This window comes from Patagioenas fasciata, chromosome 19 (assembly GCF_037038585.1).
Source record: "Patagioenas fasciata isolate bPatFas1 chromosome 19, bPatFas1.hap1, whole genome shotgun sequence".
NCBI classification, from domain to species: Eukaryota; Metazoa; Chordata; class Aves; order Columbiformes; family Columbidae; genus Patagioenas; species Patagioenas fasciata.
In genome coordinates, this window is record NC_092538.1 from 5882899 (window position 1) to 5897820 (window position 14922).

Here is a 14922-nt window from a genome sequence, read left to right on the forward strand (position 1 = left end):
ATTCACATGAAATTACTTTGTGTGCAAGAGATCAGTGGCTTTAAAGGTACTTCTGTCCTTATTGGGACTATTTAATTTTGTGTTGAAGTTTAGAACCACAAAGATAAACCTGATGACTTGAACATCTACTTAAGTGATGAGGTGGAATCTTGCTTCATTTGGTGTGATGGACACTAAAATATGTGTATTCTTTTTAAAAAAAATTAGTTATCTTTTCCTATTAACAGCCTTTCTTTACGAAAACAGAAATACTAATTTTAATGAGGGTTCTCACTCAGCTTGGATATAAGGAATATGCATTCATTCTAGACTTCTCATTCCAGAAACATTTCCTATGTGCATAACAGATGTTGTTCCACTGCTCCACAAAGTCAACAACCAACTGGCCCAAGCAGCTTCTAAGCCTGGTTACATCCACACCTGCTTAAAACAGAGTCATAGAGGAAACGCACATGATAGTGCATGATAGTCCGGCACCAGTAAAATAAAGTACTGTCTTTTTAATAATGGGGAACTTCTGACCTCTGCTAGAGTATAGAAACAAATCATCATGTGTTTATACAGCACCTCAGCAGCACGGATCTCAGCTTCCCCTTCTGTTCCTCTCCTCTCAGCTGTCATAGCTCTGCTTTGGCTTCCCTCTCAGCCTGGAACACGTGGGAGCCGGGATTTGGGATCCCTTGGTGTGGAACTGCTGCAGGTAGGACTCACTTCTCATTCCCTTGCTTCCTTCCCTCTTTCCTTGTTACAAAGAAAGCCACGGCAATTTCCTTCCTCTGCCCAAAAGCTAAAGCTGGCCTCCTCTAACAGCGCTGTGCTTCTCTAACAAGGGCTGGGGCTTGTCACCAACAAGGAGAGCGACCCAAACTACAAAACACTGAAGTTCCCTTTTCATTGTTGACTCCCGAGAATTAAGGTTAAGGACAATTCCTAATCTCTGAAGTCTAGCAGGAATGCTTCATTTTGTTGACACTAAAGGCTACAACAGAGCAACTTATGAAACGTGGCTAATCTTCTTTGGTCTCTGAGATGGAATGACTGATTGTTGGGTTGTTTTTTGTTTCTTTTTAAACAGCTTAATAAGGAATTTCTTAATGGGAATCAGAAATTCATGTGCCTTTAAAGCCAAGTGTTTGGCTCCTAGACTACAGAGGCGTATTTCCCCTACACATGTAAATAGTGGCACGAGGTGGGAAATGAAGCATTGTTTTGGATTTGCTTTGCTTTATTATTTCTAGCACCCACTTGCTGTTCTCCAGAGGATGCCCAGGCACTCAAGGAAAATTTCTGGCTCTAATTGTTTAGCCAAATCTTAAAGCTATTGTTAAGGTGTTTTATGTGACAGAGCAACCTTTGCAGAACAGTTCTGTGGAGTCTGATGAGGTGGAAAAGCTCACATGGTTACAGGAGTCACCTCAGAACCCATCTGCTCGTGCACAGACTGGTTCTGTGGTGAGCACTGACCAGTTCACTGGTACCTGGAATTACTGACCAACTCCACTACCATGCTGTCCTGTAGGTCCTAGCACATCCTGGATGTGAATGGGAGATAAACCCCAGCGCCACTAACAGTACCTTCCTGTGTCTGTGAACAAACTCAGGCCACAATCAGACAGCCAGCTGCCAGTCCCAGTTTGGCATTTTCTTTGCTGATTTAGTCCTACTTGCAGCACACCTGCAGCCACTTGTTAAACACGAGCACAAGAGTGAGCTGCATTCACCTGTTTGAGGTGTGTGCTAAATGGGAGGGGAGTATCTAAACTGTGGGAGACATCTAAACAGATAAAAGAAAAGTCTGGGACTGGGGATGGGCAGGCACTGAACCTCAGCGTTGTTCCAAAGGAAACGGTGACAGTGGAGCATCAGCCACCTGCTTTGAAAATACTGACAGAGGGAGAATCAGCACTGACAATACGTGTGATGTGATGTGATATGCATGTAAACAATACGTGATGTCACTGGCACAGCAGGATTGCACTACCAGGTCCCAGGTAAAGCCATTCAGCCAGATGGATTTTGGTATTTTAAAAACCTGTGAACCCCCTAGGCAAGGCTGAGTTTAGCATGTTGCGCAAACTCGACAGCCCCTAGGTATTTCTGTCCAGAGTTCTTCTGGGCCTTTCTGTAACAACCACCAGCACATCCAGTGCAGTGCAACTCTCTCTTCTGTCCCATTGCTCAGCCTTAGGTGACAGGAGTCACCGACTGGAACTCTTCCTATGGTGCCCTTGCAGGGCCAGAGAGCGGGGCACTGAGATGAGGAGAGCTGTGGATGTTATTCATGTCTGGTATGGTTGCACAGGCAGCTCCAGATTTTAAATGTTTAAATAAAAACTGTTTATCTAAATATATATATATATATATATATATAAAATCTAATGTCTTCAGCAGAGATAAAGCATCTTATGACATATTTAAATAAAAAATAATAATCTGAATTGAGCCTTCAGTGTTAAAGAAAAGGTGATGTACAGAACAGGTCCCCAATAGTGCAGTCTTGGGGTGGGGGAGTGCTGACAGAACAGCAGCATTCGGTAGGACGTAAGTTGCCCTATAAATGATGCGGACTTCGCTGGCTACAACTAAAACCATATACACAATCTACAGTCACTCACTTGGGTAGCACATTGTGGGTCCAGTTGCTTCCGATGCTCAGAGGAACCTGTGAACGTCCTTTTGCGCAAGAGTTACGCATGTTCCAGGGTGCCCTGCTCATCTCCTGGTGCCTGACCCTGCAGGCTGGACTGGTGTGATCAGTCTGGTGCTGGACAACCCTTCCAGGGGGGTGTGGAGCTGGAGGATCCACTGGTTTCCAGTACAGAAGGGCTTCAAGCTTGAGAGTAGCGTGGTGGTGGGACCAGGAGTCCACATGTTGTTTCCTTCACTAGCAACTGCAAAGAAAGATGAGAAAAGAGGTGGTTAATGGGGTAGTGACAGGAATGGATTGGTAATGGTGAACCATTGTGGCGGAGGCCCCTCGCTTCCATGCAAGTTGGAGACTAGCACATCTTGGCCAGTCTGGAGACAGCACTTTGGGATGTACCGAAGGCTTTTGGAACTGTAAACACAAAGATGCTGTGATCCAGGCAAAATCTGCCCAAGGAAATGAACCAGTAGCAAGTTTACACTCCCCTCCGTATTATTTAAGATCATTGACCACTTGTGCATGCTGTGGCATGTCTAAGGGGCCAGCAGCTTTCCTAGATTAAGTGGAAGGGATAACTGGTTCTTTTTCTGCAGGATTTCCTGTGAGAGGTTCTGTGCTCCATGCTATGCAGGAAATTGCCCCTGACCTTAAAAATTCAGTGACTGCTGGGTTATAGAAAAACTCCCTGTAACAATGGCCTGGTTTCTCTGAACCTGTATAAAACTGGGCTGAAAACAGAAGAAAGTACAGTGAAAAAACGTAGGCGTGCACAGGACCCGAGCATTCAGTGTTTTATGAGGCAAATCTCTGCAATACCACCTAGTATTTGCTCCCAGATTTACTTAGGCTTAAAAAAAAAACCCAAACAAAGAACAAAAAAAGCACAACAAACCAAAAAATTACAAGCAAAACCCAACAACACACACAAAACCAACCAAATTTTGTCTAAAACCTCCTGATAGATGACAAATGATAATACGCATCCAGTCCGGAGACTGCAGGATACAGGCAGGCCTATTGTATCCTTAGCCTATACCAGAATATCCTTCCCTCTGTGGAAATAACACATCTGCTATACTAGAGATTGTATTAAATCTTTTCCCCCAAAAGGCCGTTCTTAAATGTGCTATTGAGTTCTGATTTTATTATTAGTCTTTCAATGCATTTAATTTATGGGAAAGAAATCTCCTCTTCAAAAAACTTGGTTTAATTAATTTTGGCTACAGTAAAATGCTGGGAAGTGTTTATCAATAGTTGCAGCTCTGAGCTGCAGCGCTGTGGCTGTTGGTGAGTGATAAGAACAGCGTGAAAACAAGGGAGAAGAAAGGGCAGCAGGAGTGGGACTGTCCCTCTGGCTCCCTGCCGAGGCCTCAGCTCCGTCACCCTGCACCGGGGGTGGCAGTGGGGACAGTTCTAGCAACAACATGCAAATTGATATGCTGCCAGAAAACATTTTTCTGCAGAAAATTGGGAGTATGCTAAGAATGGTCATTTGACAGCGAGCAGCTGTTGGACCAAGAGCAATGCGGCCGCAGGTTTTATGAACACAAGATGTGTTCTCAGTCTGGCCATGGACAATCACACCTTCAACGTCAAGGCGAGAGGGGCTGCACGGCCTGGTCTGCTCCAAGAAGGGAGCACAAGGTTTCTGGAAGCAACTCGGTGCAAAAAGGACTCTTGAGTTGACCCCTGGTTTCTCTGTTCTTGATTTGCTCCAGTTTAAGTCCAGGTGCAGACCAGGGCTGTCTAATGTTAACTTCTTCCCAACTTAAAAGGAAATAAATGGCTTAACAGGGGTTTGGAGCGGAGGGGTAGTGTGGAACCAACTGACCGGTTTGGGTCACTCACCGTCTCAGACTTTCACAGAGGCTGGTGGCATCACAAGCTGATTCACCCTGGTGGAGGGAAAACAAAAGTGACATGTGAGAGCTGAATTAGCCAAGAAACAGGCTCCTAAAAACATACCAGCTATTAAATTCAGGTTCCTGTTGCTTAACAGGTTCTAAAGAGATAAGACATTAATAACTGTCCTGCACAATGGTATAAAACTGAAACCTTTCACAGTGGTGTCTGATAGCGATTCTGACAATTGCTGGAACATGCCAAGTAACATTGCTGACACTAATTGACAAGGATTTGGGAAGGTCCCAAAGGCATTCAGACATCGCAATTGTTTCCCTAAGCCCGTAACAAGACTGTTTATACAGGGCCTGTTAAATGGTGTCCTTCAGACTGACAGCATAAATGTAAACAGTCACCGCTGATAAAAATTAAATTAAGAAAAAAGGAGCTGTCTTTTCAGTTTTCAGCTGCTGAAGACCTGCTGCTGCAGACAGCTGCTCCCAAGTGATGGATGGAGTCCAGTGGGGACCGCAGTGTCACCAGCCAGAAGCTGTCCTGCCCCTCCTGCTGCTGAGGGAACAGCCCCTCTTGGCTCTGGGGGGTACCCAGGGAAAAAGCTGCAATAATTTACAAAGCGCATCCCTTAGACCTGCTCTGTCTCGTCACAGTATGTGCCCCGTGCGGTTCAACTGCTCTCCTGCAGCAGCTCATCACCTGTTCTCCTCCAACAGGAGAAATCTGAGGCACCAAGAGTCTTCTCATACCATTTGGCTGTGCTAACTTAAAATAACAAATAAACTGAAATGGCAGGATTTTATACCTTAAAGGGTTGCAGCAGGATTTTGCCATCACATACAAAATCACAGCTTCTTTTCAAATCAGTGAAAAGGTTTGGCAGGTTTACAGGGAAGATCACAGAAACCATCTCCACCTCAGGTCCTACCAGGTAAGAACTTCTCAGTGAAACATCATTTTCCTTTGGAAAATGCCGATTCATCAACGCTCATTTGTGTCTCTTCACCCAACTTCATACCTAGCCCAGGACATTCTTCTTTTGCTGAAAAGGTACAGTGCTGGATTCAGACATGTATTCCAGGATAAAAATTAACCAGTGGTTAGGGGACACCTACCAAGAAATCTCTGCCTCAGAACTCGGCCCAGTTCAGCCTAGAGCTCTGACCTTCACACCAACCTCACAGAACGTTTGTCTCCAAGATGCTTAGAAGCCTCTGTGCCCTTTACGCCTTTCAAGGCTATAAGCTGAAATATTTTTGATGCAGGAGCTGCCCCAAGTTTCTTTGTAGAGTTGCCATTCTTGGTAACCCCACTGCATTGGGCATTACACGGTATTGAACATGGTAAGTGTGCTTTAACTACCAGAAAACATTAGAGAGAGAAAACAGATCACCTTGTAATGCTACAGTCACCTTCAGAGGCAGGAAGAAACTGATATGGTGTGCAGCTATTGAACAATACCAAAACGTCAGATGTTTGAATGCACTGAAATGTTGTTTCAAAGTCATGTCCCTTAACACATCATTCATTCCACATTTTTACAACATCCAGAACATATACAGTTAGTTTGACCATTACTGTCACTTTAGCACAGAGAACCCAGCTGCATTGCTGACAGATGAACACAGACACAACTTCCCTTCTTACACTACTCCTAGTTCAGCCTCCTATAGGATAAGATGTAGCTCCCACATAAATACTTAGGTTGTCCCCAAGTCATGAGAGTGACTTGTTCTTTGCATTTTAACTCATTTCTCTCAACTCCTGCTTTATCTCTCTTTTACAGATGGGAAGAGAGGCCTAGAGGGGCTAATCCTGAAATGCATTCAGAAGACTTCATGGGAAATCAGACCCCACATGACTTGAGAAGCTGCTGGAGAGAGAAGTGACTTTCAGGGATCACATAGGAAGCTGTGAGCAGAGGAGAGAACCGAAATAGTCTCCCAGATTTTGGGCAGCATTTGTTCTCTCTGGATCACTGTGTTGTACGCAGTGGTCAGAGGTTTCTGCACAGCCTGATTTCAACCCGGCTCAGCTTACAGGTGGCAGCAGTTTAAATCAAATCTGCTAATAATAAATTTTATATTCTCTTAGGTGGTAAAATGTAGTACTTGCACTTAAGCTAACAAGCCTTAAGAGCATCTAAATCCCTGTTACAGTCCCACTTGCCTTTCTAATAACGATAATCCCCCACTGAACAGATTGTCGCTTCCGATTTGGGGATATCTGCTGACTAAACATTGGCTCCTAAATCATTCTATTTTCTTTGCAGTGTTTTCTCAAGACTGTGAATGTTTTCATTCCTTGAAAAGAGTGGGGTGGGAACCACTCTGTTATTTCCTGAGGGGGAGGAAACTTACCCAAATTGCCTTTCAAGACCAGAAGCTGTACAACTTTTTCAGTTGTTTTTATGGGCTCCTCCAGCAGTTAAAAATGTGGCTGACTCCTCATAACCCCATCATTTCCTTCCCTGTCAAACCTGAATATTTCTACTAGATCCTATCAAACCATTTCCATGTAGTGTGACAGCATCTATAATTCTGAAGTATTTATAAGACTGTCTGTTCAATATTAAGCTACATGCTCTAGAGCTGTTAAATATTTATACTATGTAAAATGGATCTAATTTCAGAGCACCTCAGTCGGTTAGAGAACTGCATAAGAAAAAGAAGATGAATTTAAGATAACAGATGAGCGGCCAGGATCTTTTCCAGGTCAGCTGTACTCTACTTTGTTTCAGGAACTGTGCAGAGATGATTCTCCAAACGCCCTGTCCCTTTCAGCCTAGCTGGTCACCAGGGCAGCAGATGCTGCAGGTTACGGTTTGTCACGGAGCCAGCGCTGCTCTATAGTTCCTGGCACAACCTGGGCTCTGTGAGGCCTTTGAAAGAGTTTTTGGTGCCCACATCCAACCCAGGAATGTTCCACCCTGCGCCAGCAAGAATAACACCCACACCTCCCTTCTCACCTGCAGCTGGGTCTGCTCCAACAGTGAGCGCAGTGAGAAGCAGTGATGGGATATATGTCCCACAGACTGTCCATAAGCTATAGGCTGCTGAATGTTTGAGCTCATGAGTTTACATCTCTGTCATGAACTCAAACTCAAGCAAGAAACAGGATGTTCCAAAGGAGAACACACTTAGTGTGGGCAGCACCATAGTGCACAAGACTCCAAGAGAAAGGCTGTGCTTACCCAAAGCGCTTGCAAATGCTATCGACACCATTTTATATTAAGTTTCATCATAACTTAAACAACACACGAATTTTAGTATTCTGCAGATTTCCAAAAGCCCTGTTTTCTTGCTATCTAAACAAGTAAGGCTCTGGCTTTTGTACCAGAGAAGCATATTAGGAAATAATGTCCTAATTTTTACAACCTGCTGTACTTAACATCACTTAACTTTTACAACCAACAATAAAATGCTTCAGTGGGGTCCTTCTAGCCTGCAAATAACTCATGTTTTAACTAGCAGGAGCTCATTCAGCAGAGTACTGGGGCTACAGGGGCAGCGCTATCACTGTACTTAGCAGCAACTCCTGCCTGTGATTAAGGATCCTTTCAGTGGAGAGAATTCTGTGTTTCTGAAGCACCGTGGCTGTTTGAAGCAGCACGTTAGGGAGGGACACCAACACAACAGTCACTGACACCACCCTTCAGATTCTGAACTTCCTCAGACATTGCTCTGGGGGGTTAAACCCCTCTGAACCGCCTTGTGAACATACCGAAAACAGAAATTTTAGGTGATGAAATGTTCACATGGCCAGGCATCCCTGAAAGGTAATGAGACTTTATGGCATTAGAACTATGAAAAAACAAAGATATTTTTCAAATACAGCCAGATAAAGGGGTTTTTTTGCATCAGAGCATTAGAGCCAATGACACACTCCACCTGTGCATCAGTGATGGGCTCACTTCACCCTCCACCTTGTTACTGCAGAGATCAATTGCCTTAAATAAATCCTTGCTGAAGCCAATTGCCAAAACACATCAACATTTTAGTAAACAAAGGAGGGAAACGGACCCAAGTTTACAGACCATCCCACTCATATTTTCCACCACTGACTACATACTGTCAACACCTGCATAAACAGAGTCAGCTTCAAGAGGATGTAGAGCTTATTCCAATACAAACAGGTAACACAGGATGAGGAAACACCTTAAAACCACAGCCAACCACGTTATCACAGCTCAGTCTTACCCCACACAGACCTGCTGCTTCGTCTCACTGGTATCTCACCAGAGAGCATGTCCCGTGTTAACAGAACTCAAGCTGTTCTGATAGTTAAGTCAGTAACTTTGGGACAAAACACACAAGATTAACAACATGCATCACTGCAGAAACTCAGTGCTTTGATTTAAAATCTTGCAGCTGAAAACAATGACTGAAAGTGAAGATGCATGAAAGGTGAGCAATAATCATACATCAACCTAGAAAGACCCCGGTGAGTGGTACAGGGACAGGACTGGCACAGCTAAAAATAAGTCTATGCACCGAGCTTTCTGATGCATCATGACAGGTTCATCCAGCCTCCCAGGACTGTTTGATGAAGCCGAGGTCACTTCGCTAAAGGGAAAGGACACCAAGCAGATCACTACCAAAAATTAACAGAGAATCAGCTATTGGAGTAGGAAACCATTACTTAATTTAGCTCTGCCGGCTGCTTACGCTCACTCATTTCTACACAGAGAGGAAGCCTGGGGGGTGTAAGTCCAAAGGACTCCAAAGCAAGGCTCAGGCAGGACCTGGCTGTGCGCAGCCTTTGGCACGAGCTGCCCGTCCCTCTGCGGAGAGCAGCGCTGGGCCGGTCTGCAGCTCTTCGCGGGCACAGCCCGGCGGGAGCCTGGTGCCGCTGGAGGCAGGTGCTCCGCCAGCTGCACCACATACATTAATTGGCTTAAATCCCCTTCTCTTCCTGCACATCGGTGGGTTTAGCAAACAGAACATGATAATTGTGTACAGCAAATATTTTTTTCCTCTCTATTCGATGCAGTCCTTTAAACCTGCACAGACTATTTTCCATTTCTCCATTTAATCTAGATGCTGAGGGTATTTGCCTCCAGAGGAAGAAACATAGGTCAGCTTCTGCTTTTCCTCTTTCGTAGATATTGATAGAGGAGGAGAGTAGCACAAAGAAAAAAAAAATCAATAACCTTTCCTTCTATTTTTCCAGGCAGCTGCAACAGAACAGATGTGAAGGCGAGCGGTTAACAGCACTCATCAGGGTACCAAGGACTTGGATGGCAATGAGCTCCAGAGACAAGTCTGCCTCCCGGCTCTGCCGTGGTACGCTGACGTGGGCACCTGGAGCTAGTGAAGATGTGGGTCTCTGAAGTCCTCAAAATGTTCTGCCTCAGTCTGTTCCCGTATGTGTAATTCTGCCAGATATTGATGGGCTCAGATTTTTGGTGAGATTTTTAGTGCCATGGAAGATGTGAGTAACAACATACTCATGTCTACTGAAATAATGGAAGAGAGAGGCAGTGGAAGGTCCTTTTCTTGGCATGACTGAGCGGGAAAGGGGATAGAACATGACATAAAAAGCAGGTATCATCTGATTAAATCTTTGAACAGAAAATGCCATAGAACTTCTTGACGCCACTTGATTCGAAACATACTTCTTACCCTCCATGATACAGCTCTTCCCACCAACCTCTCAGCTACCCGGTTTGGGGAACCATCCTGTTTTGCTCCGCTGTAGCAGTCTGGGCAGCCCTGCCTGCCATGTGGCCGGGGTCTGGCAGCAGCTTCAGGAATGACCAAGCCACAACACTGAAGACACTCCTTATTGAAGCACTGGAACTAATACTGCAGCAGTTTTGTCCCAGTTTCACTTAAAAGACGCCATTCAGGCCAAGGACCCAACCACAAGTAAATTACTCTAACACAGTCAGAGCTTACTGAAAATCTGCTGGGCAGATTTCTCCACGTGAAGAGGTTGCCTGCTGTTGAGAAAAGTCAATACCTTCATAATAGGCTCTGTGACCATGACAGGCTTCAGGAAACAAACTATCAGGGCCAAATTTTTCCTGAATTGTTCTGTTTCCTTGTGTCAGAAACAGTTTCTGGCTGGGAAGGCTGCTCAGCTCTCCGATCACCTGCACGGGATCTATCAGAGTTTGTTTCTGTGCCAGGGCAGCCTGGGCAAAGAAACTGCCTTAGCGTGAATTTAAAATATCCTCCTGCGTGCTAAAGTCCCTGCATGCCAAGAACTGCCCTTTGCAATGACAATGCAAATTGACATCTTGAATTCATTGTAAGCATATGGTTTAAGTGCCCCTTGTACCTTGCGGGCAAGTGGTTTTAATCCTGTTTTACAGCTGATGAGCATTTTAGGGACAGCATCTGACTTCGTCAAGGTCGCAGCAGAGTCAGTAGCCAAGACAGCAGGAGGACTCCAAGTAGTTCTTGATCAGGAGTTTTTCTTGGACAAGTAAGCTTGGCCTTCCTATAACTTCAGGCACATGGAGAAATTCCATTCTTGCTGTAGAACAGCACTCAAGTAGCTCAGAATCATCTAGGAATATTGTTTCCTGTTCCCTGTGGCACAGATTACCCTCCAATATACGTGGGACACTGATGGGCTTGGAGAAGCATGAAGTTCTGCCTGTTCCACAGCCTGCAGTTCACAAGAGCTGTGCCAACACCAGCTGGCTCAGTCCTTCTGCTGGACTTAGGCAAAGCTCCTGCTGCCAACAATTAACTCGAACGGCATATTTCAAATGCCATGAGCATTTTGTGTGAGGACCACAACTGAGCTCAAAATGTCTGGGAACAACCAAACTGACCTTTGACATCCTCCCACCTCACCGGCAGGAAATCCGCAGGTTGACTAAAGCAGCAGAACAAATCAGTATTTTTTCTATATGAGACCATATTTTCCATCTGCATGAAACCGGCAGCTCCCAACTGAAGAAGCAAACCAGCATTTAAAATTCAGCCAGTCCCAAACCGTTACATTCTTATATTTGCTAGCTCTGTAAACAGGAGAGAAAATCAGCTCTACAAGCAGGCTTTACCACCAATAATAAACCTACTTACATTTTCACTATCCTTCATATTCCCAACCGTTCGATACCATATAAACCATCTACTGGTCTAATCTTAGCCCATCTGCAGTCTGTGCGTCTTTATCAGGCCACTCTGGGATATCCAGAACACGCTCCTTGCCTCTCCTTCCATCATCACAGATCCCTGTATCCTAATCTGGGCTTTGTGCTGTAAATTCACAGGCCTTCAAAGGCCAAGGACATCTTATCTGGGCGAAAAAAGCATTGTGAGTTCATATCACTGTAGGAAATGTTTAATTATTGTTCTTAAGTACAAAATAAACAAAGCAATCATATTATTCCCCCTAAATAGCTGAATATGAGCAGTGAGTGAACTGTTCCTCAAATAGCCCTTTATGGGAGTTGATTAAATCCACTTGCTGGCCCTGAAATCCCCAAATTCAAACTCCGCTTCAATGCAGCACTGAGATTCTCTACAGTTACGTGTCCGGCCTCTTTAAGAAAAACCCTCGCAAGACATCTTAAAATATTTCATAGAATAAATAGCTTTTTAGTAAAGCAAACTACCAGAATGGAACATGTGGTGTGTCAGTCCAGCACACCAGTTTAATACCTGTGACACTACTAACAGAGAGGACTCAATCCTTTGCTGGTAACAACATGAGGGATTCGATGGGTCCTTTCTGTCTCTAACTAAAAAGAGGGTTGACAACTCTGCAAGTCCTTCCCCTGCCCCACATAATAGAATCTGTAAAGCAAAAATAAGGTCAGACACTTTCAAATTGCTGCAATAGGAGAACTGGGTGATCATTTTATCTCTCGTTCTAGAAAAAGCTAAAAATAAACTTAATGTGAGGCAGAAGACAGAGGCTGAAAATGGATTATTCTCATTTTTCCTGTAATGTAATTTGCCGATATGCCATTTTTAAGACAGTAGAAAAAGTGTACAGACTTGGGATTGCTCGTTCTGTGGCTTACACTATCTAGTCTGCAGTATTTTCCTTCTAGTGTTTATACCCATCACTTTTAAAATAATCTGCACTGCTATTTTGCAAGAGTTCCCACACCTGATCAAAGGTGTTAAAAGTATTTTTTTTCCTTATTAAATGCTTAATTTTTATTTTAGGAGAGAAAAAAAACCTAGCAGAGCTGTTTAAATAACCTGGTTCTTGTCATATAAGCAAACGGGTGATCCATTTATGGTTGCAGGTCTCTGAAGGGCTGAGCAGTAGCAGTTTAAATACTTAAAAATCTCTTGTTCTGACCAGCTGCATCAGCGCAGCTCTTTATTCGGCTGGAGCCTGCACCAGGGATACACGCTGCAGCTGCATCCTGCTGCCTGATCTGCATTGCTGTATCTTTGGCGAAAATACCCAGCGTATATCGTGCGGGATGCAGAGAGGGACCAAACAATTACACCATTTGGAGACCCATCCAGCGCATCTTTATGTACTTTTGAAAGGATATGGGGAAAAAACCAGAAATTCTCATGCTTTAAAATATAAAGTGAGGGATTAAAAAAAATATATTAAAAAAAAATGTTTTGAAGGGTAGAGTATCCTGCATCAGGGGTCTTGCAGGTCTGTGCCCTCCAGATGCTCCACACTCCCACTGGCTGCCGGGAAAAGAGTCACGTCACACGCCAATTACATTACACTGATTTATATGCCCTGGCACCCAAAAGTTCTCACAGCTTGGGGAAAGGATTTTTTTTTCTCCTTTTCATAATAAAACCTTCTAATAAATACCAATGCAGGCTTTTCTTCTGCAGCTCCCTAGGGTTGAAGCTTTGGGTTTTTTCAGGTTGTCTGCATTATGAGTGAGGAAGAGGACACAGACTGACCACAGATGCAGTTCCCAGCAGTGCTGAGTTTTTACTTCCCACGAGTGAAACACCTGACATACTCCTGACCTCTGAGAGCTGGTCCCTGATATTTGGGCTGGTATCTGCCCAGGCTGCGCAGCCATCCTGATGGAATAACAGCAAAGTCACCAGGTTTCTGCTCCATTTCTGTGAGGCTCTGCCAAGGCAAGATACCGTATCCGTACGTGTCGTCTCCCACAGTATGTCAATGTATAGACTGGCTCTCAGCAATTTTCATCAAGCAGGTAGGAGAAATACAGTACAGAATGCAGTCGTGTTTGGAAATAGCACACGACTGGTTTAACCCTCCACTGCAGTACTACAGAACAGGAAAGTAACAATACAGTCAAACAAAAGCACCGTAGGAATGTGTCAAGGTTTAAGGCAAGGCGGCAATAAACCAGGACAGAATTGTAGCTGAGTGGTTTAAAAAAGAACTGAACAGTTATTATGACTAGCGCATAAGAGCTCTTAGAAAAACCATTCTTAACCATTTTCTCTCATCACTTTGGAAGGGTGGGATTAAATTAGTGTTAGAAAAATTGCACCAAAAATGATTGGATTATATTACAGTGATGTACTGTATTGTGTTCTCTGCCAGTCCTAAATTTACTAAAAGCCTCTTTAAGCTGTCAGACTTCTGAAGTTGTATGAAAAAAGTTATGAAAGAATTGCGATTTTTTTTAAATAAAGAATTGCTGTATAAGGAACATTTTCTCAGGAGTGGTTTTTTTTCAGAGGAGCAGCCTTATTGACTGGAATTCCTGTGCTAAAATGTAATTGACAAAATATGCCAGGAATTGTGGCGATGATAAAAGTAGTGTAAAAAAAGTCACGAGGCACTGAAAGGCTGGAAATTCTGTTGTTGAAAGGAAGTGTGGTGGAAACTGGAGGAAGCTTTACAGGAAAGAGAGGTCGCTGTCCTGCTGCTCTGTCCTGCCTGGAAGAAGAAATTATCTCTAAGCAAATGCCCAGAGACCAGTACACAAAGGAACAAACAAACGAAAAAATCCCAGCAATAAAACCCTGAACTTCTTTTCACAGAGCATGGAAATTAAAGCCGGGAAAGCCTAATTTCCACAGGCAGAGCTGCAGAGAGCGGCGTTACAGTTCTTTGCTTCCGCATTAGTTCATTCGGGAGGTCTGTGACATCTGCCCTGCGAGCCCTGACCTTACTGGTGATGAATGGGTTTAATCTCTGGCGTGTGACACCCGCGTTTGTGATTCCCGCAGGTTAATTGATTTCTTTTGGCAAAGCGCATTTCCAAGTCCTGTTGTCTGGGCAGCGTGACTGACTGCAGAGGGAAAACCAGGCGTCTCGAAGAAGAAATTCAAGCGATAGGTAGGAGAGGACGGCAGGCTGGCCCGGCAAACGGTGCGCGATGCCAAGCACAGATGGACTGGCGGGTAGGTGGGGGCTGGACGTCAGATTTGGAGTCCAGCGTGGAGTTTGAAGATGCTAATAGCAAAATACTCTGTTGTCTTTTCACTCACAGGCGCGCATGCGGCCAATAACAAACAAATCCTGCCCATAAATTACCCTGA

The 14922-nt window shown here is 44.3% G+C and overlaps 1 protein-coding gene across 3 annotated transcripts in view; it reads right to left on the reverse strand.

Annotated features, from left to right (window-relative positions):
- Window positions 1-1625: 1625 nt before the first annotated feature.
- SPNS2 (SPNS lysolipid transporter 2, sphingosine-1-phosphate) overlaps window positions 1626-14922 on the reverse strand; it is a 122582-nt gene continuing 109285 nt past the window's right edge. For all 3 annotated transcript variants that reach the window (XR_011741902.1, XR_011741901.1, XM_065853414.2), the window contains 2 exons: window positions 4496-4542; window positions 1626-2891 (listed from right to left, as the gene is read on the reverse strand). Coding sequence is in view for 1 of the 3 variants with exons in the window: in XM_065853414.2 (XP_065709486.1) it covers window positions 4500-4542 (43 nt within the window). In the remaining 2 variants the exon portion in view is untranslated. The remainder of the gene's footprint in view (window positions 2892-4495; window positions 4543-14922) is intronic.